Consider the following 19880-nt stretch of genomic DNA (forward strand, 5'->3'; position numbering starts at 1 on the left):
GCACAGTGAAGCACCTTTTTGAAAGTTAAACACCGAAGGTGAAATTCTGAATCTGTGCTGTGAGGCTGTCTGAATGGAGAAAGGCTCAGTGATAAAGTTACATCTTCAATTTATGCGCTGTCAAACTTCTGAATTATCCCAATTTTGTTTTCTGTCGCTGACATTATATTTTGAAGCATGGTCTCTTCTGCAACTTTAATCTCTTTTTTTTTTTTTTTTTTTTTTTTTTTGTTTAAGAACTTCCCAACTTTTTTTTTTCCCTGCAACTTTTTTTTTTCATGTTGAAAAGCAAGGAGCCTCTAGAAAAAAAAAATAAAGGATTTTTTTTTTAAATTTTAAAATAAATTCTGTGTGTTTCACTGACTTTGAAAACCCCACTGCAAGATTGTTTGTTTGTTTGCATTTTTATGTAAATTTAAAAAAATAAATACATGACTAGCAAAAAGCAAATAACATTCACTTTGAAATGAAACACCATAAGTTTTAGATTTGAAACTTTAGAAACATAAATGTAAGGCTTCTTGAAAAAGTGGCATCTTGCAAATGGTATATAGTGGAGGTATTAACATTAGTTTGCAGAAGTCATTGACTGGTTCATCCATCTGTCTGAGTCACTTCTGGCCTGGCATGTGAAGACTTGATTATCAAATCGTGATTAACCCATTAAATGCCAAGTTCACTTTTGAAAGAAAATCTGAACACAATCTGTTTATAACTTGATCTACAACATTTACACCTAACTTGTGGTTCACACACTTAGAGTAAGTTCTGCCTCAAATTATGCAATGACACTTCATGGGTTAAATGTGAAACTGCTTCAATGGTTCTTACTAATTTTTTGGGTGCATCTTGTAAAGCGCTTCGTGATGAAAGGTGCTATATAACCCCCCCCCCCCCCCCCCCCAAGAGGTTGCCAATTGAAGAAATGACTCAGTTGTGCACCAATCAAATAATTACTTCATTAAATGGAGTGAAAAAAATACTTTTGCATGAAACATTCATATTTTAGACTAGGTTGGGCAGAATTAGACTTCAAAGTATTTTCTTTTTTTTAACGTGATTAAATTCTTCACGTTAAAGGCTTCTGGTTTTCTATCTGGTGTTAAACTATTACTTTGTGAAAGTAACCCTGGATATCACCTGCCCAACGAACTCAATTCCAAAACAGTAACAACAACCCAACGGCTTTTAAAACCAGCTCCCCCTCCTGGTGAAGACAAGCAACAGTCACTCAGCTTCATCAATGCAGTGTCCTGACCACCTCCATCGGGATCATGTTAGCAGATCTCATTGTCAGTAATTTTCCTATTTTCAGAAGGGGTAACACGTGAGTTGTAACAGTAATCTACTCCCCCGCCCATTTTAGAAATCCGTCCAGCGACAATTTTCCCAAGCACTCAAAAGGTTTACTCAAACGAGAGAACCTGGAGGATGACTATCCTAATTGGCAATGATTAATTGCTTAAATGCCTAGGGCATCTGCTATCAATTAAAGTGGCCTATTAAATAATTAAGCCTAGATAACACTACAGTTTCACACAATAGCACACGTTACTATCCAGTATTGTATACACAGTATGCTAGAACTGTAGGTTAGAGACAGTCTATAGGTTCAGTTTTAAAATACTAAGACCCGTCTGTAGCATTTTGTCATCAAAATGTCGTTTCCTCCGCCTATGTAACTGACACTAAAAAATGTATAATTGTGTGCGCGGATAGGGTATTAATTAGCACAACAACCTTCCGTTAAAATAATTAACAGCATTCACAGAAAATATGGTACACCCGAAGAGATGCGCCTATTTCAGCAAATATACGGTGCACATCACGCAGTCCTTTGCAGGGTAAATTAACACCCCTTAGAAAGTGCTCTGAGAGCATCACACGATTCGAGGGCATTTGCCATTTACTCTCACTTCCAGAGCTCGGCAACTCTACGAAATCAAGCCACTCTGTTCGTAACTTAACCCCAACCCTAACCTTAAGCACCCCCCTGCCCTAAAACCTAACCCTCACCCAGCCATTCAGAATCGCCCGATGCCCTGGGCAAGCCTCACTAGGGGGCGTTCCTGGGAGTTGCGCAGTGCTCAGTCTTCGGCTCTCTCTTATAGGCTGGAGGATTGTATGTTGACAAAAAGTCTTTCCCTCTGTCGAATCAGACCAAGATTTATACCAATCGTGAATAGAAAATAGATGACTGATAGCTACGCTACCCAACAGTGGGGAGTCATGCCGTGAGGTGGGCGTGACTTTTACAGGAAGCTCCTGGGCTCAGCGGAGTTTCTTTGCAAAGGCACACGTAGAGAGGTGAGGTGGTGCTTCATCGATAAATAAATCAATCAACGTGTGTGTTTACGTTTGCATGAAATGAAAATGCATGTATATGTACTATAAGCTGTAAATTACTGATTGGCTCAGGTAGTAAACGCGTAGATGTAGTTTAATTAAGTTATTATTAACAGTTTGTTTTGAATACAGGCAGTTATCAACGTGTTTGCGTTTCAAAAGATGCAAAACGCGCCGCCCCGGCTTGTCGTGGTAACTATATAGCATGATTCGTGCTTTTCGGAAACAATCTTTAAAAAAAAAAAAAAAACAGATTTCACTTTCTGGAAAATACGTGAAATCTCAAAGCTTCTTTCCGAGTCCATGTGCACAGTTGTTTGTAATCTTACGTAAGAGAAAATATTCACTCAGTGCTCATGTAGGAAGCCTTCAAATTCCGATCGGCAATTCGAGTGTATAAACATACAGGTAACCCTAGTTACGGAAGTCATACAAAAAAATAATTACTGCATTGATAAATAATTCGCACATTGGTTAACTGTAGCATTGCTGTAAGATCTAGTTAGAACATCTCCACAGGTTGCCTCTGTAAACAGTTTACGAATCTGATGCATTTGTGACCAGCATGAGGGGCTGTAGCGGTGGATAACGTTAAACTTCAAAACATAGCCCTGTCATGAATTGAATGCGGGTTTAAAAATAGAAATATCACGACCTGGCCTGTTGAACGTAGAGCAACCCGTACATTCAGCAAAATTATAAACAAAGTTTTCTCCGGGGGTTACTCTATTAAGGTGTGTGCTGTACAGTGGCAACAAAACATATTCAAACGGCTACACAATTTAATAACCATAGTTTGATACAGCATATCGTTGGTTAATAAGTTCTCAAGTTGTGAAACCTGAAACTCATAAGTGTGATGAATACGTGGTTATATGCAACCCTGAAACTTACCTTCTGAATAGCTTGACAGGTTGTTTCAGTTGACAATAAATAGTTCACTAGGCACACATTGTCCCTAAACTATCTTAGAGAAAAATCAATTCAAGTATTTTTTTTAGTTACTCCTTGTATGTCATTGACCTAACATTGTTTGAATTTACTTTTTTTTATATCACAGTATATTTCAAGTGTTCCTCTGCTTCACATTGCAGACCGTGGTTCTTTGGTTGTAACATTATTTGTTAATTTTCAGGCAGCACAGCCATGGATCAGACACAGCTCTTGGATGAGGCTCTCAGTGCTGAAGAGGAGGAGCCGGGGGTGAATGAGGATTCAGCCAGCGAGGGGAGCCAGAAGCTGCCAATGGGCAGACTGCGACTCTTCAGCAGCGCACGCGTCAAAGAGACAGGTAAGGGAGCCCAGAGCCTGGCCAAACTGCATTATTATTATTTAGCAGACTCTTTTATCCAAAGCGACTTACTGAGTAGCACTGCTGCTGCAGAGTTTGCAATAGGACCTCAGCTTCTCCGAAGGACGGAGCACAAGGAGGTTAAGACTTGCTCCGGGTGGTTGAGCCGGGATTTGAACTGGGAACCTCCTGGTTGTAAGCCCCTTTCTTTAACCACTGGACCACCTCCTGTGTTCTTCTATCTTATAATGTGATAAAGAATGACCAGTTTTAAGCTGGCATTGTCATGGCTCCCATTTTCCTCACAGTGCCATGCCACTTGAACTCACATTTATATGGGCGAACACAAGTAGCCCAATATATCTGTAGGTTATAGTGGTATAATCTTAACATGCTTTGACCAAGAAGACACTGCTGAGGTGAAGTCACCTAGGAAGTGCACAAGTAACAGATTTCCTGTTGAACTTTCGTTCACCTTGTGCAGTACCAGATATCGTGTTTTAAAGATTGAAAATGCATGTTTACTCTATATGTGTTTCTTTCAAAACTACATTTGAGACCTCTGTAGCTAATGGAAGTGCAGCAAGATGTCATTTTTTTTAAAAATTAAAATACAAGTTTACTGTAACATGCTTCTTTCAAAACTGCAAGTAAGTAGGATTTATTAGAAAACAATTCAGTGTCATCAGCCAGTTAGCTTCCAGCTGTAGCGGGCCTTAATACATAGTAGATGTCCACTGGAATCAAATTTAAAATCGGTTATTATGTTAGCTACAGTCATTAAGAGGCTTTGATTGTTTATCCTTTCCCTTCTCCTGCAGATTTCCAGCTGTTTGCAGGGGAGAACACGGTGGGGCGTGAGAAGCCGTGCACAGTGGCCCTGCTCGCGGGGTCGGTATCGAAGCGCCACGCTGTCATCGAGATCGAGAGGGGCTCCCACCTGCTGTGGGACTGCGGCAGCCTCAACGGGACACGCAAGGGGCGCACGCAGCTGAAGCCTCAGGTGCGATACGACCTGCAGGACGGGGAGCTCCTCGTCTTCGCAGACCTGCCCTGCCAGTACTTCATCCTGCCTCCGGGGCGAGCAATTGAGACAAGCAATCAAATCGCTGTCTCCGTCAGGAAGAAAGAAGCAGGACCAGCTTGTGATTTCAAAACGCCCTCCAGTAAGAATGTTAGATCAGTCCCAGTGGAAACAACTGCGACTCCAAAGGAATCTAAAGGGTAAGGCTTAGTTTTTACCTTTTCAGCCCTTGTCACTTTATAGTGTCTCCCAGTGCGCCATCGCTGTTAGTGTGAGAACGTGTTTTTTGATCTTGCTTGTTTGAGTATGTTTGCATTAGAAACAAACCACGGAAAAGCAGAGCATGTTTGCACTACTCAGGTTTACAAACCATTCTCTCAAAGATGCTCTTTCCCATTACATGGCCCTGGGGCTGCTTTTGTTTTTAGTCCCAGCTGTATTCTATGATTTTTCTTGATTGGGTTTCATTGGCCATAAAAAAATTAACTCTTTCACTACCACTTGGGTTTTAACTTCTGGCTATATCAGTGACAAAAATAAGTTTCTAATACATGTTTGACTATTCTGTCACAGGTACTGTTCGTCTTTCCCCCTTGGAAAATATTTCTTGTTCTGTTTTTTTTCCCCTCACATACACTAATAAAGTACACGATGAGATAAATCCAAAATTAAAACTTAAGAAAAATTTGAAACGGTCAATGCAAGATCCCTAGGAAACAGGACGTTTTCGTTTATTTCTTTTTACAATGTAGTTTTTCTTTTTCTAGATCATTTTACAAAGTTTAAACTTTTGCAGGCTGATCGAAAGGACAGCCAATGGCAGCGCAAAGTTTCAGGGGACGGACCCAGCGATGGAACGACCAGCCAATCAGAAAGCTGAAGAGGGAAACGGTGGAGGAACAGGAGGCGGGATCAGAATGGTTGACTCGGTCAGTGATGATGATGATGATGAGGATTATCTCATGCTGCAAGATACTCAAGCCCAGGTGGGCACCCGCTCGCTGGCATTGGAAGAAACGCCTGCCCCGCCAGGAAGGGGATTCGCAACACCCCTCGTCGTGGACTCTGAGGAGGAGGAGGAGGGGGAGAGGAAACTCAACGACACTTCGGGTACGTACATCGGAAGACGGGAGTAGTGAATGGAAAGGCAGATGAACGTAGAGGACGGTTATTTTTACTTTTAAAAATGGGCCATTTCTGCTGACCATAAAAGAAACTTGATAAATTCAATGACGCTAAAAGTCCTGTTCACTGTCTTCCAGGCAGTAAAGACTTCTGAAGACTCTGAAAAGACTTCCAGTTGAAATTATTGAATTGATTATGTTTCTTTTAGGATATCTGTTGTGCATTTGGTAGTTCAGGATGCTGGCTGGCGGTCAAGTCAAAGATACAAGCTGATGCTGCTGATCAGTTTTAACACCAAGGAGAAATCTTTTGTAGCTTAACATTATATGTCAACAGTAATATTTATAAATCCTGTATATCAGTGTGATTTACATATTGACCACAGTAATAACAGAAGCAAGATTCAGTACAGCACTTCACAAATAGGATATTCCATTTATATATTGGATCAGTTGTGTTTTTATTGAGAACTAGCATGGTTTGGAAGGTGATGAAACAGGCTTTGCAATGCGGAGGCTTCGAAATGTGGGGTGAGTGTTTCACGTTTGTTAATCTCTCTTCTCAGAAGGTTCTGGCCCCATAAACTCCACATTCCTCTCTCCAGGGGCCACTGTCATCCCTGAAAGGTATATGCGTTTAATTGTTTTTAAATCTGTCTAGTGTTTTAGATGTTGTTGTTGTTATTTATTTGGCAGACATCTTTATCCAATGCAACTTACAGGGTTCCAGTGTAAAATTAATATTTAAACACAGTATGGTTTACAATAAGTGCAGTAGTAGTACTACTGGAGTACAATATTAACTAGGATGCAACAGGTTTGAATTACAACAGTTAGATCTACAAAAAACATTGTAATGCATTAGCTGAGGATCCAGTAAGGTTATAAAACTATCCCATTCATTTTTAACTCTTAAGAAATAATAAATACTTCCTCACGACCTTCTCTTCAGACTATCCCCAGTTCTGAATACAATGGCTAGAACTACAAATGTGGTAAGATGAATCTGAGCTGAAGAGGGCAGTGAAATACGAGAGACTTTTAAGTATTGAGCGCTAGAGAATCTGTTGAGAAGAAAGTAAGGAAATGTTATCCCTAGATTTGTGCGCAGGTGTAGTGGTGATGCGGTGCTCAGAAATGAAAGACACAAATACAGTTCACGGTCAAATAATAATAATACCTGGCTCTACACAACAATTTGTATCGTGCAGGTAAACCACAAGGTTCAGTCCCAAAGTAATAACAATAATCACACACACTTATTACACACACATGATCACAAGTCCAGTAGTGAGTGCTTCTAGTGCAAGTGGTGAATTAATACAATACTGGTGACAACAATGGTGTAGAGTGGATCGGGGCGGGTGCTGGCTTTTAGCAACAGCTCCCAGATTAGTTAACCGTGACAAATGTAACAGTTTAGTAGACATACAAAACGCTCACTGTTATATTTTCACTGCACTCCTTTACAGGTCCTTTCGTAACTATAAAAAAAAGGAACAAGTTGCTTTGCCACACCCCCTGATATACCCTCAGTCACGCCCCCTTCGGTAGTGAGTCCAATCACGTCTCCTCCAATCCATGACTGACACATCGCCTACCGCAGTAAGGCGATGACTTCTGGTGGTTTGACTCTGCCTCCTTTCTGGATGGCCGACTTCCAGCTGACCCTGGAATGAACTGTCAAACCGTCCAGTCCGGGGCACACTGTTGCTGTTATACAGCGCCCTCACAGGCCGGGAGGGAGATTGTTGAATAGGATTCATTCGCTCTGTGTCACACCACGCAAATGGTTTAACTACAAAATTGTTAACTGTTTCTTTAATTATGAACTAATGGTAAAAATGGTCATTATTTACAGTACATTTATCAGATGGATACATGGTTGATTATCTGAAATCACACACCAATGTGTGCTATTTTTAATAGTTATTATTATTTATATTCACAGTGAAGATGAAAGCTCCATTACTCCAGGCACTGGTCCCAACGTCCAAGCTGAAAAGCTCCTTTATGACACCGACACAGACGCCTCAAAAGATCAGTCCACAAACAGGAGCAAAGGGGTCAAGCCAATGCCTTTACTGGTGAGCAGCGACACAGATAGCGAAGACCTGGCTGCTCAGAAAGGCCACAGCAAATCAAAATTAAAAACCAAAAGGCCAGCAGAACGGAGGAGATCAACAGCAGGTAAAACCAGGGGGGAGAGGTCGTCCATCGAGGGGCCACAGGACAGCGACTCAGAAGAGCTTACCGGGACGAACGGTCAGGAAGAGAAGGCTGTGTGGACCAGGATCAAGGACCAACAAGTGTCTGAGCACTCCAGGTACATTCAGAGATTGGAAGAGAAGGGAGTGCAGATGGTGGGGAGGACACCTGGAGACAAAACTGTGGAGAGCAACGAGAAGGATGAGGATAGTAGATTGGGGGAGAATAGCAAAGGAGGGAAAGCGCTGGCTGTCTTCCAGCTTGACAGTGATACTGATATTGAGGAGGAAGAGGAAAGAAAGGAGAAGACGGACTCTGCTGCTGGAAGTGGCAACCAAGTGGGGGCACCAGAACTACGAGAAGCTACAGTTCGTTCTGCTCCTGTAGGACTTGATGCATTCCATCTGGACAGTGACACTGATGTTGAACAAGAAGCGGAGGAGCAACCTGTGGAAAAGCCCTCCATCTGTGCAGTCAAGGCTGGCTTAAATGCTGACTCCATCTCTGAACAGCAACCCCAGTCTGGTACCGGTCCTATAGTGCTGAACGCCTTTCATGCTGACAGTGACACTGATGTGGACGAAGGAGAAAAGGAGCAACCTGTGGAAAACTCTTACAACTCCAAGGGTGGGTTTGATGTTAACTCCTCAAGTCAGGAGCGGTCACCCACAGCCACAGCTGCTCCTGGCCTTATCGCTCTAAATGCGTTTCATCTGGACAGCGACACTGATGTGGATGAAGAGGATATTGAAGAGCAGCCCGTGGGTGAGCCCTCCAGCTCTGCAACCAAGGCTGGGTTAGATGTTGAATCATCAACAGAGCAACAAGCATCCACCACTCCAGTTGCCCCTGTAGAGGTGAAGGCTTTTCATCTGGACAGTGACACAGATGTTGAAGAAGATGAAGTCAAGTCTTTCAGCTCTGCAACCAAGGCTGGGTTAGATGTCGCGATCTCGACTGAACAGCAGGCACCCTCAACCTTGACCACAAGTGCCACTGGCCTGCAGAGCATCTTCCAATCGGACAGGGACACTGGCGTGGAAGACAAAGTGGAGTTGTCTGAGCCTGACGCGACTGCAGAGGTTGAAGAAGGAAAGCCAAGCTCGCCACCGGACAAGGGTGCCACCAGTCTCCATGGTGACAGTGACACAGACGTGGAGGAAGAGAATTTGGCGCCAAAAGCCGGCAAAACAGGACTGGATCTCATGAAACAGGACAGTGATTCAGAAGCTGAAGGTAAGAGAATGAATGTGTGTGTGTGTGTGTGTTGGTTTACTCAAAGAAAAACATATGAAAATATAATTTCAAAGAATGCAGGCCAACAGAAAAACAGTTGTTGTTTAACTGCATTTGTATATCACATCTTTATTGACATAGCCTTTTTTTTGTAATCCTTTTTGGTAACCTGGGAAGAAGTTAAAATATTACTGAAGCGATATAAAATGTATTTTAAAAACATAAGGTTTATTATAGCTGTATTATGAACATCGTTATTCTTCTTTTCATTTGTAACTCAACCCAGTTACCTAGTTTTATTTAAGAACAAGTTACATTTTTACAAAGTTTCTTTCTATTGCTGGCTGGCTTGCTTGTCTTAGCATCACAAAAACGTAGTATTTCTATTAAAGCAAAACTGTACATTACAGTAGCAAACCTTAAATATCTGATCGATTTATTAGTCTGACTTTGTTTTACAGTCCATATTGTCAACAAACATATGCAGCATTATTTATGTGTTATGAGAATTAAACTGCAGTATTTTGGACACAGTAACTTTGTAATGTAATAATGCTGCCTGATGAGTAATACTGTAAAAGACGCTACAACAAATACCCTGTTGTGGTACAGCGTTCAGAATATGGCACAGGATTAGCCTGCGTAGGGTTACAAGTGGCTTCGGTGTTTAATGAAAAAAAAAAGAATGTATCATTGATTCACACAAACAGCTCACTGTCTAGTTTAATTGTACAACTTGCATGGTGTTGGCAATTAACCAATGTTCACATCTTTTTATTTTAGATGAAAGAGTATGGCTCATATTAACAGAGTGCTGAGTTTCCACCAGTTTTCTGTTTTCTAAAAATAAAACTAAATAGAGCTTTAAATAGAGAATTGTTTTGCTAGCTCAGTTTTCGCAAAACATCGGCAGCATTGCTGCAGAAACGTGCTCAAAAGCGCGGCATTAGTATCTACTTTTATTCTACCAAATTGTTTCTGAATGATGAATCCTTGTCATTTGGTAATTAGTATGAATGCAACGCCCCGCCTGTGCTGTTTCATTGAAGTTTTGCCTTTTAACAAAGCAATTTATTATTCATGCATATTCACTTGTGTCGTCTGTTAGGATCACATTGCCCACTGCATTTCTTCCTGCTTCTTTGTCGTACTTGATTTTTTTTTTTTGTTCTGTGTAATTTGAAAAGATCCACCCAAAACACTTTGATTATACGTGGTGAGTTATTTATTTTAAACAAACATGTTTGTGAGGGTAGATAGTGAGGAACTTCGTCCATCTATCAATGTACAGTATCTCGCAGGTGATTTGTAATGTCCTAGCAAGAAATCCTACTGTCTCTGGATTGGTCTCTGGGTCTGTTCTCTGTTTCCACAGCTGGTGCAGCAGCAGACACATCCAGCCTTGATGAAGAGGCTACACAGGCATTCACCTTCCTGCCTGCCAAGGGGCGAGATCAGGGGGCCTTCAAAGGTAAGTGCGGCTGAAATTGGTTTTTGCCATGAGCATGTTAAGCTGCGGGAACACAATGATACCTTTTCGGGACTGGTGGCTTGAAACCTGGTTCCAGGAGACCTAGTTTGAGGCAGCTTTGCCGTATCAAACCCCACGTCTCACCTGGTGTACCATGCAGTGGCCTGAAACCTAGTCTCCTGAAACCATGTTCCAAGCCACAAAGTGGCTTTGTGTTCCCTCCGCTTCAGAGAAAAGTTTGTGATGCACATGTAAACAGGATGGCTTTACACTAAGGTTATTTTTTATAAATTATTTTGATCTCATGATTTTTCTACAGAGCCATTTGCATCCAGTTTTATCAGAAAAATCCTGCCCTCTGCATCAGGTAGAGGTAAGTGAATTTGGGATGTATTATTCTGGTTGGTCTGAAATGTGTAAACAGATAACTAGTATTTAATACTTTTTATATTTACATTTGATTTAACCTTACCCATCTCACGTGAGGATCAGCAAAGCAGATCGACTACCAATAGCTTTGCACATGTTGTTGCAGGTTCTCAGAGACCCCTTGGACACCCTGTGGAACAGAGTGATGAGGAAGATCTTGTTGTCGCTGAGACTCAGTCTTTCTGCACCGATGCCGATAGCGTTGACTCAGTTGACCTAGCCTTAGAAGCTACCCAGCAGTATGAGTGTGGGTTGGACCAATCCAATGAGACAGCGGAAGAGCCCACACAAGTCTACAGTTTCGACCTGGGAAATAAGGCACGGGCGACCCAAGGTGGCGGTCTCCGACTGGCTCTGTCAGAGGGCACAGAGACCGAACCGACCCAGGCGTTCATGCACGAGGCGGACACTCAGCACCTAGCACAGACTGCGAATGCTCTGGAGTCAGTCTGGAGTGCAGAGCAGGAAGAGACAACCCTAGACTTCAACTGCGTCCAGTCTGCGGTATCCAAACCCACAACCGACCGGAAACCAACCTGCGCTAGCAATGCTACCGCTGATCATGATGCAGAGACTCAGCCCATGCTTTTCGACCCCTTTGATGACATAGAGGCTGCTGAAGATGCACATGTCCAGTGTGAAAGCCGCACCGCGCCTTCCTTCACTACTGCAGAGACTCAGTTCATTGAGTTTGAGACCCAAGAACATAACGATACCCAACCTATTGTTTCACACCAGCAGCCTTGTGAATCCAAGCAAGCACAGTCCGTCCTCCCATATGAGATGGAAACAGCTGCTGCAGAAACTCAGCCTGTGGACTCTGAAGCAGCTGGTGCAGACACACAACTCATAGGATTCAAGCTTGAGAGCCAGGCTGAGTCTCTGACAAGTGGAGATGCCAAAGTTGAAGCTGTGCAGTTCACTAGCAAAACCTTCCAGAAGCAGCTTGGATCAGAGTCTGAGAAGGAGTCTGTGTTGGAATTCATGCAGGATACAGTGACCGTCAGAGCACGTGGACACAGTAGGGGTTCCACAACAGTCTCCAGTGCTAAGATTAGTGATGACGGAAGTAGGTCTGCCGGTACAACTACTCGGGAGTCAGAGGAATCATGTGCTTGCCTGGATGCCAGCACGCAGTCCATCAGCTTCCAGTTGTATCTGCCAGATGGAGAGGCCTGCAGTAGTGAGCAAGAGAAGAAAGATGCAAGGAATGATGATGCCCACCCTGTGGATTCCACAGACCCAGTGCCACTAGATAGAGAGGAACCTCTGACCAAAGACACAGTGGCTGTGGGAAAAACTCCAGAGGAAATCTCAAGTCAAGGTGGTAAAAGTGGGAATAAAGGCAAGAAGGGAAAGGCAGCTGGAATTGTCGGCCAGGCTGCAGGAGATTCAGGATCAAACCCCTTGGTCGAAGATGAATGCAGAAGTAAAGGGGCAGCAAAAAGAGGAGGTAGACTCCAACTCGGCAGACATCAGAAGAGAAAAGAGACTGAGGCAGAAAAAGGACAGGGAGAAGGAGAAAGCAACGTAGCTTCAGGAGAAAATGTGGAGCAGCCAGTGGTAGGTGGCAGGAGTGATGGAGGAGATGGACCCAGCTGTGAAGAATGCATGGAAGGTGCTAGTGAGATGTTAGTAGAGAGCACAGAGCAGGTAGCGACTGTAGAGGAAACTGGACCGGGAAGAGAAGAGTATCCCAGTGGTAGTGCTGAAGCATCTGGAAGCAAGAGTGAGCAGAAGGATGGAGAGAAACAGGAGGAAGAGGAGGTGGAAGCTGGCACCACTCCAGGGGGTTTGAGTAGCAGACGGAAGTCGAGGGTAACCAAACAGCAAACTCCGAGGGACAGAGGCAGAGCCAAAGCTGCATCAAAAGCTGCCTCTTCTGCATCTGGAGCTGGGAGAGGCCTTGTTCTTGCTATGGAAGAACACGGTTCGGAGAATCAACAGAGGAAAGAAAATGAGGAACCGCAGGGAATGAAGGAACCCAAGATAGCCCCAATCTTCCTGAGGAAATCCATGAAAGGGCCGACCGCAGAAGCACAGGAGACCCCTGTGAGGAGAAGTGGCAGAGCCGCGAGAACATCTACAGCTTTGGAGACGGCAGAAGTGTCACAGGCAGCCGGAAGAGTCGGCCTCAGGAAAAAGAGGGGGGTGACAACAGCTAGGGAGGAGGAAGAAAATGTGATGGAAGAACAGGAGCATGTTGGTCTGAAGCGAACGCGGACAGCTGAGGATAGAGGAGATGCTGTAGAGATCTTGCATCTAGCTGAACAGCAGCAGCCATCAGAAGGGGATTCGAGGCAGAGTGAAAGGGAAATAATGGAGAAGATTTCTGAAGTTAAGGGACGGGAAAGTAGCCGGAAGAGGCTTCTTTCAAAGGCTGCCCCTGTCCTGGTTTTGGAGGCAAGTGAAGAAGAGGCCCCCAATGCGAGAGGCACGAGGCAGGCTGATTCTGGGTATATTCAGCCAGAGCCAAGAGGGCTAGAAAAGACTGTGGAAGCTGGAAAAAACCCTAAGGGGAGGGGAGGCAAGCAGAAGTTGCAGTCAGAATCAGACCCTCTCCTGCTGGAGACGAGCGAAGAAACAGCATCTGAGGTCAGTCAGGAAGAAGTCCTGAAAGCGAGAGGCCGAAAACAAGAAAAGTCTGTTCTTCCCGAGGCAAGAAAAGAAGCAGCTTCAGTGGTTGAGCAATTTAAGGCGAGAGGAAGGAATCTGGTCCGCTTCGGAGCAAGTGAGCAAGATGCAGCTGGAGAAGTGCCTGAAGCAAGAGCCAAGATAGGAAAGAAGCAAGCCAGTATGTCTGATAATCTCTCATTGGAGGCAGGTAGTGAAGAAGCTTTTAAGGTCATCCAAACTTTGGTACCAGAAATTCAGATGGAGCCAGCTGAGCAAGAGGCTAGTGAAGAGGTGCCAGAGAGGAAAGGCAAACGAGCCAGGAAGCAAGCAAAGACTGACTCGGAGGCCAGTGTAGGGGAGGTGGAGCAGACACCCGTGCCAAGAGGCAGGAGACAGGCTGGATCCATTCAGTTGGAGGCAAACGAACAAAGAGGGAAAAAGAAGCCAGAGGATAACGAGGCCAGTGAGACCATAGCAGGGCCTAAAGCCAGGGGAAGAGGTGGACGGAGACAACCCAGGACAGCAAGAGATGAAGAGGAGGAGGAGCAGCTCCAGCCAGCCTCAGAGGGAGAAAACTTTAAAATACCTTCAGTCAAAGGGAAGGGTGGCAGGGTCAGTCGGGCGAGGTCGAAGGACAGTAGCGAAGAGGCAGCAGGGAGCAAGGAAGATACGCCTACAGCTACAGGGAAGACAGCCAAGTCAGAAGAGCCCCAGCTGCAGGCGGAGGCAGAGCAAAGAGTCCCAGAGAAAGGGAGAAGGAGAGGCAGACAGGCAAAGACTGAGCCCCAGGATGAGGAGGCAGGATCCTCGGAGCTAGAGAAGGGCAGCAGCCTTGAGGGGAAGGGAAAGAGACGCAGGGGAGGGAAGTCGACAGCCTCCCAGAGAGAGGTGGAAGAGGACAGGGTGGACACTGAAAGCAATGCCAGCGCCAGCTCTGAAGAACAGGGGGACAAGAGAAGACGAAAGCAGGTAAATCTATTTACCTTTATTTCTCAGGACTTTCTCACCCAAGTTTAAGTAGTAACAAGTTAACAGCAGAGCCTGTGTGCAATAGCACTATTTAGGATCAACAGAATAACACCACTGTTGGAATTTAACCACTGGACTGGCACTGGAGAACGCTTCGGTTTAGCTGAATAAAAAAATTTAACTAACACGGTTCTGCTCTAATATTTAGAGAAACACTGAGAAGTATTGATTGTATCAGAATATGCTTGTATGTATGATTGTGTGTCACACTAACATTTGTACACAGTTCAGTGAATTAATTTTTTCTTTTTTAACTGATAGGTCACATTTTGTAACTACAGCCTTGGCGAAGGAATGATTGTTATTGATGTTCATTAATCAAATCAAATACAATTGCACTTACCCTATATAGCGCCTTTCATATGAAAAGGGTCTCAAATCACTCTGCAGGACGAGCAAAAGAAAGTCCAAATAAGATACATTTGTTTGGAGAAATACAGTATAAAGATGAAACAAATAAAAAACAGTTTGGTATTGATAAGCCCGGTGTTAATGTTTTGAGGTGTTTCACTTTGTATCAGGAGGTTCCTCGGACTCCCTCCCCTCAGGGTTCCACCGGCTCCGCCTCCTCGTCCCGAAAGCGACGCCCACAGAGCCTCGTCACGGGGTCCCAGGGCACGCCCCCCGACCCCAAGACCCCCCGGCGATCCACGAGCCGAGGATCCATCACTGGGGTCAGCCCCCGTCTGACAGGAAGCAGCTCGGTGCCTAAGGTGTGTGGACAAGCTTTTACCAACACACTATGGCCAAAAGTTTAGCATCACTAGAATTTTAGGATTGAGAAATAATTTAAAATATGTGTATATGGACATAAAGTATCTAAATTATTTAACATCATGTAATCAAAGAAACTACAAAATGATATCGCAAAAAGTCTACCGAAGCTACAATAGTATTTCAGTAGTGTCAGTTTTTTTTTTTTTTTTTTTTTTTTTTTTTTTTAAGTATATGGAGAACTACAAAGCAGTACGTAATTCGATTTGTGAACGTAACATTATTCAGCAGGTTCCATTCAATTTTATAAAGTAAAAATGTGTTCAAGCTAAAGTGTCATGCACAATTTTGGCCACAGCTGTGAATCATATTGCTGATATACATCTCGGCAAGGTAGATAGACTGAGTGCAGGACTAGCGGATTGTACCACACCCTGCTCAGAATACAAATATTACTTTTATTGATAGCACATGGATTACACAAATGTGAAACTTGAAGTAATGACGTTCATCGTATTTAGCGACGAGCCAAGGTAAACTTGTGAAGGACATATTAAAATTTTTAAAACAAATTATATAAAATGAACCAGCGCAGTAGCCAAACACTGTCCAGTTTACACACCACCACTGGCAAGGCTGCGCTGTTCTTGAGCCTCTGTGTGTTCCTCTCCTCTCCCCTGCCACAGATCCTGTTCACAGGGGTGATCGACGACTGCGGGCTGGAGGTGATTGAGCGGCTGGGTGGAGAGATGGCAGAGTCTGGTCACGACTGCACTCACCTGATCACAGACCGCGTGCGCAGGACCGTCAAGTTCCTGTGCGCCGTGGCCAGGGGCATTCCTGTCGTCACCCCTGAGTGGCTTGAGAAGGTGAGGCTGTTTGTAGTGATGTGAAATGAATGAACTTGGAAATATTAAGACAAACAGCTAAAAAAAACCTTATAACGAAACAGCCGTGTTGGTCAAACAGCTTGCATTCCAAACGTATATCTTGGTCCTTTTAAAGGTTGTCAACATTTGTTCTTTTTTAAATTTTAAAACCAGTAGCGTTTTACTCCAGGGTTGGCTGTCGCTGCACTGGAGTGACGTGGCAGGGGAGATTTAGTGCATGTGTTTTGTTGCAATGCAGTGTGGGAAGAATGGCTGTTTCCTGTCTCCCAATGCCTTCCTGGTAAAGGACGTGGAACAGGAGAAGAACTTCAGCTTCAGTCTGGCAGACTCCCTGATCAAAGCAAGGAGGAAGCCCCTGCTGGAGGTAATGGGAATCCCCTTTAAGAATGGGGGTGTTACAGAAATTACCTCGGCAAGATCCACAAGGGGTTAGAAAAAAACGTTGCTAGTTACTCACATGAACAACTGATTTTGGTGTTGTTGGATGTATTTAGAAAGGACAGCTAATCCATCCTTCCATCTATAGCTTTATGAGCTGTGCACTGGCTACTGTACAAGCACATCTTTTTTGTTTGTTTTATTCTTTTCTGTCATCCATAAAAATGAGCGTACCGCTCCACTTTCTCCACCTTATTGGGATAAACCAGTGGTTTGTTAACTTAAAAATGCTGAGTGCCCCCAGTGGTGCCTGCTTGAGAGCAGAGCGCAGCTGAGATAATCTTGTGGTCCTCTCGTGGTTGTTTCTTTAGGGCTATGAGGTCCATGTGACTCCGAATGTGAAGCCAGAGCCAGCGCAGATGAAGGAGATTATTCAGTGCAGCGGGGCCAGTTACCTGCCAAAGATGCCTAAAGTCTACAAGGTGAGAGCACGTTTCTATCTGTCTACATGTCAGCCGAAAAAAGACACTGTTTTCTCCATCCAGCTGAGGAAGGACTTGTAGTTCCAAACATCCTGATATAATGCTTTTTTCATTTTTTAAAATCAGTTATTCATTTTTGTACATAGCAGTTTTCCTTTTTAAAATGAGATGAGTACAGTACATCGTAGCTATAACTAACCTGTTGGGGTCCAAGGCTTTTGTTCGTTATAGCGAAAGGACAATCAAAATGAATGATAAACTGTTGGAGTAAGTTAATGATAAGATTATGATTAAAAGTAGAAACCTGTTCGTCTCATGTATTCTGCCTTTGCTTTATCCTATCTGTTAAAGAATTAAAACGCAGCACAAAAAGCGCAGATCCCGAATTAAAGCTGAGCTTGTATTCAAAATCAATCTGACATGAATCATTTCAAAGTGCACAAAATCTCAATCCAGCATGCAAGATTCCCAAACTGAGTTTTTTTTTTCAACTTGACATGAAAAGTTTGCCATGAAAAGTTCATCAGATCCTCCAAGTTTTTTGGTTGTTTTTGCTTTAGTCAGTTTTACTTTGCCGCATGGTTGCTGAACAAGCCAAAAGATTTTTGACAACGTAAGTTCACGACAGATATACCTGCGTTACTCAGCTTTTTTCAAACTGTCAGTATAGTTTCCAGCTTTGTTGCACCATAAAGTGATTTTCGTTTTGGATTTTTTTTATTGAAAATAAAAAAAAATAAACCCCAGGTCCCGGTCCATACATACATATACATACATATAGAATATATATATAATATATATATATATATATTATATATATATATCTCATGTACATCACCAAATAGCTTGTATATATGTAAGTTTTTGCTCAAAAGTCAATTTCCTAACGTTTTGTCAAGGGACAGTGTTTGAGAACACCTGTAGTCTTTTGATGCCAAGGTAACTAAACACTATTTAAATCTAATAATGTGTTTGTGATGTAATTTAATACATAGTTAATGATGTAACAATCTACTATTCCTTTCTATTTAAATCTTCAGGCATCCTGGTATTGAGTTTATTTATCCATTATTCTTTTGTATTGTACATTATTCCTTTTAAAACTAAAAATTCTATATTTTTCACTGTAAGTGAATAAATACACAGACACGAGACAATGCGAGACAAGTTATGACCAAGTTAATGGTAATACATGAGCAGCGGGGGAGGTTACCCAACAAGAAAAACATTTATTGTCATTTTTATTTAAACAAGGGCTAATCAGTCATACTTTTGATTGTAAAAGTCTTTCCATGGAGAGTGCCTTGTAGTTAGAACTTTAGTCACTAAATTCAGCAAAGTCTCTTTATATTTGTAAAGTGCTACTCTAACTGAAGTCAACGGTGTCAATTGAAAAGATCACTGTGTGTGTGTGTGTTGCTGCTTTGCAGGACAGGACAGTGGTGATCTCCTGTGTGGAAGACGCTGCCAAGTGCAAATCAGCTCTTGGGGCCTCTATCCCTGTGGTGAATGCAGAGTTCCTTCTCACAGGGATTCTGCAGCAGAGTGCTGAGCTGGAGCGACACAGCCTGCAGGGACCCGGCTTCAACAGGCAGGGGGCGCCAGCAGACCGGACCAGCACAGCTGGGGGGAGGAGACGCAGATAGAGAAGGTTCCCGCTGCCACTCGAATCACTGCACTGCTTGACTTTCTTTGATCAATGTCTTTGCCAAAAAAATCATACTAGCAAAGGATGCATTTCTCGGAGTTTTAAGTAATTTAAAATCTATTTTCCATGAGCCTCTTGTAAGCCCTAGCAATGTTATTACTGGTTCCTGGATAAAGAAAAGCTAACCAAGGCTTTAAAATAAACATCTTTGGATCTTAGTTAATAGCACCAGCAACATATTCAGGTTATTAATTTTTAATTGGATTTTGTAAGAAATGGTCTGCAGTTCTGCAAAAGCATTCTGTGATAATGTTGTGATAAGTTATGTTAAGAAATGCAATTTTAAAAGCTGATTTATTTGTTGTAAATGTATGTTCTGAAGGTGGATCACTTCCCCGATTATCTAGTAACTGAGCTGCAACCCAGTTACCTGCCTTCCAATGCATTCCTTCATTTCTGCCTTTTCCAAGACAAAAGAGGAAGGGATCTCTGTTGTCTTGTCAAAGGTGTAATTGTGAAATCCTGGATGATTTTTAGACTTACTGCATCACTAATATAAAATACAGTGGCGATAATTCTTTGTCTTACCCTTTACAAATTAATAGAGTGTGGTGCCATGATAAATGGACTTCACCATATACCTAATGGAAATAATTTGGGAAAAAGAAAAACATTTAAAGATAAATAATGGACTACAAGGAAAGATAATGAGAGTTTTGAAAGATTCATTAAATCTGTAATGACATTATTATCCTCTGCTGTTATTTGAGACCAAAAGATCAAAGATGTTTTTGTAGAATCAAACCCATTGCAGTAGCATTTTTATTAAAGTGTGAATCCGAGCTGATCCCAGCACAAGGAGACATGAATCAACGTGTCCTGCTTTTAAAACAGAAGGGCCCATGAATAGAAATACTAGGATTTGTGTTTGTTGTGTAAAATAAGGTATAATGTCTTTCAATAAAAAAAAAAAAAAAAAGATATTTTCTAACAT

At 42.9% G+C, this 19880-nt stretch overlaps 1 protein-coding gene across 2 annotated transcripts; it reads left to right on the forward strand.

Moving 5' to 3' along the window:
* The first annotated feature begins 2220 nt into the window (after positions 1-2220).
* On the forward strand, positions 2221-19818 carry mdc1 (mediator of DNA damage checkpoint 1). 2 transcript variants are annotated; one of them, XM_041225759.1, is made up of 14 exons: positions 2221-2307; positions 3482-3637; positions 4459-4861; positions 5458-5771; positions 6355-6412; positions 7737-9229; positions 10605-10700; positions 11020-11073; positions 11236-14714; positions 15296-15487; positions 16175-16357; positions 16617-16742; positions 17128-17238; positions 18669-19818. In XM_041225759.1, exons 2-14 carry the CDS (start codon positions 3493-3495, stop codon positions 18882-18884), a joined length of 6870 nt encoding a protein of 2289 aa, XP_041081693.1. In that variant the 5' UTR covers positions 2221-2307; positions 3482-3492; the 3' UTR covers positions 18885-19818. The 2 variants fall into 2 exon arrangements, with proteins under 2 accessions (XP_041081693.1, XP_041081692.1); XM_041225758.1 differs by having other exon boundaries at positions 2222-2307; positions 6352-6412.
* The last annotated feature ends 62 nt before the right edge of the window (positions 19819-19880 follow it).

The sequence above is a fragment of the Polyodon spathula genome, chromosome 24 (assembly GCF_017654505.1).
Source record: "Polyodon spathula isolate WHYD16114869_AA chromosome 24, ASM1765450v1, whole genome shotgun sequence".
NCBI lineage: Eukaryota > Metazoa > Chordata > Actinopteri > Acipenseriformes > Polyodontidae > Polyodon > Polyodon spathula.

What these genes read in the sequence shown, in the direction of transcription:
- mdc1 (XM_041225758.1), top strand. Translation starts at nt 3,493, where the DNA reads ATGGATCAGACACAGCTCTTGGATGAGGCTCTCAGTGCTGAAGAGGAG. An exon ending in GAAGCAGCTCGGTGCCTAAG is followed by an intron (nt 15,488 to 16,174) that starts GTGTGTGGACAA and finishes CCCCTGCCACAG; the next exon opens with ATCCTGTTCACAGGGGTGAT. An exon ending in CCCCTGAGTGGCTTGAGAAG is followed by an intron (nt 16,358 to 16,616) that starts GTGAGGCTGTTT and finishes GTTGCAATGCAG; the next exon opens with TGTGGGAAGAATGGCTGTTT.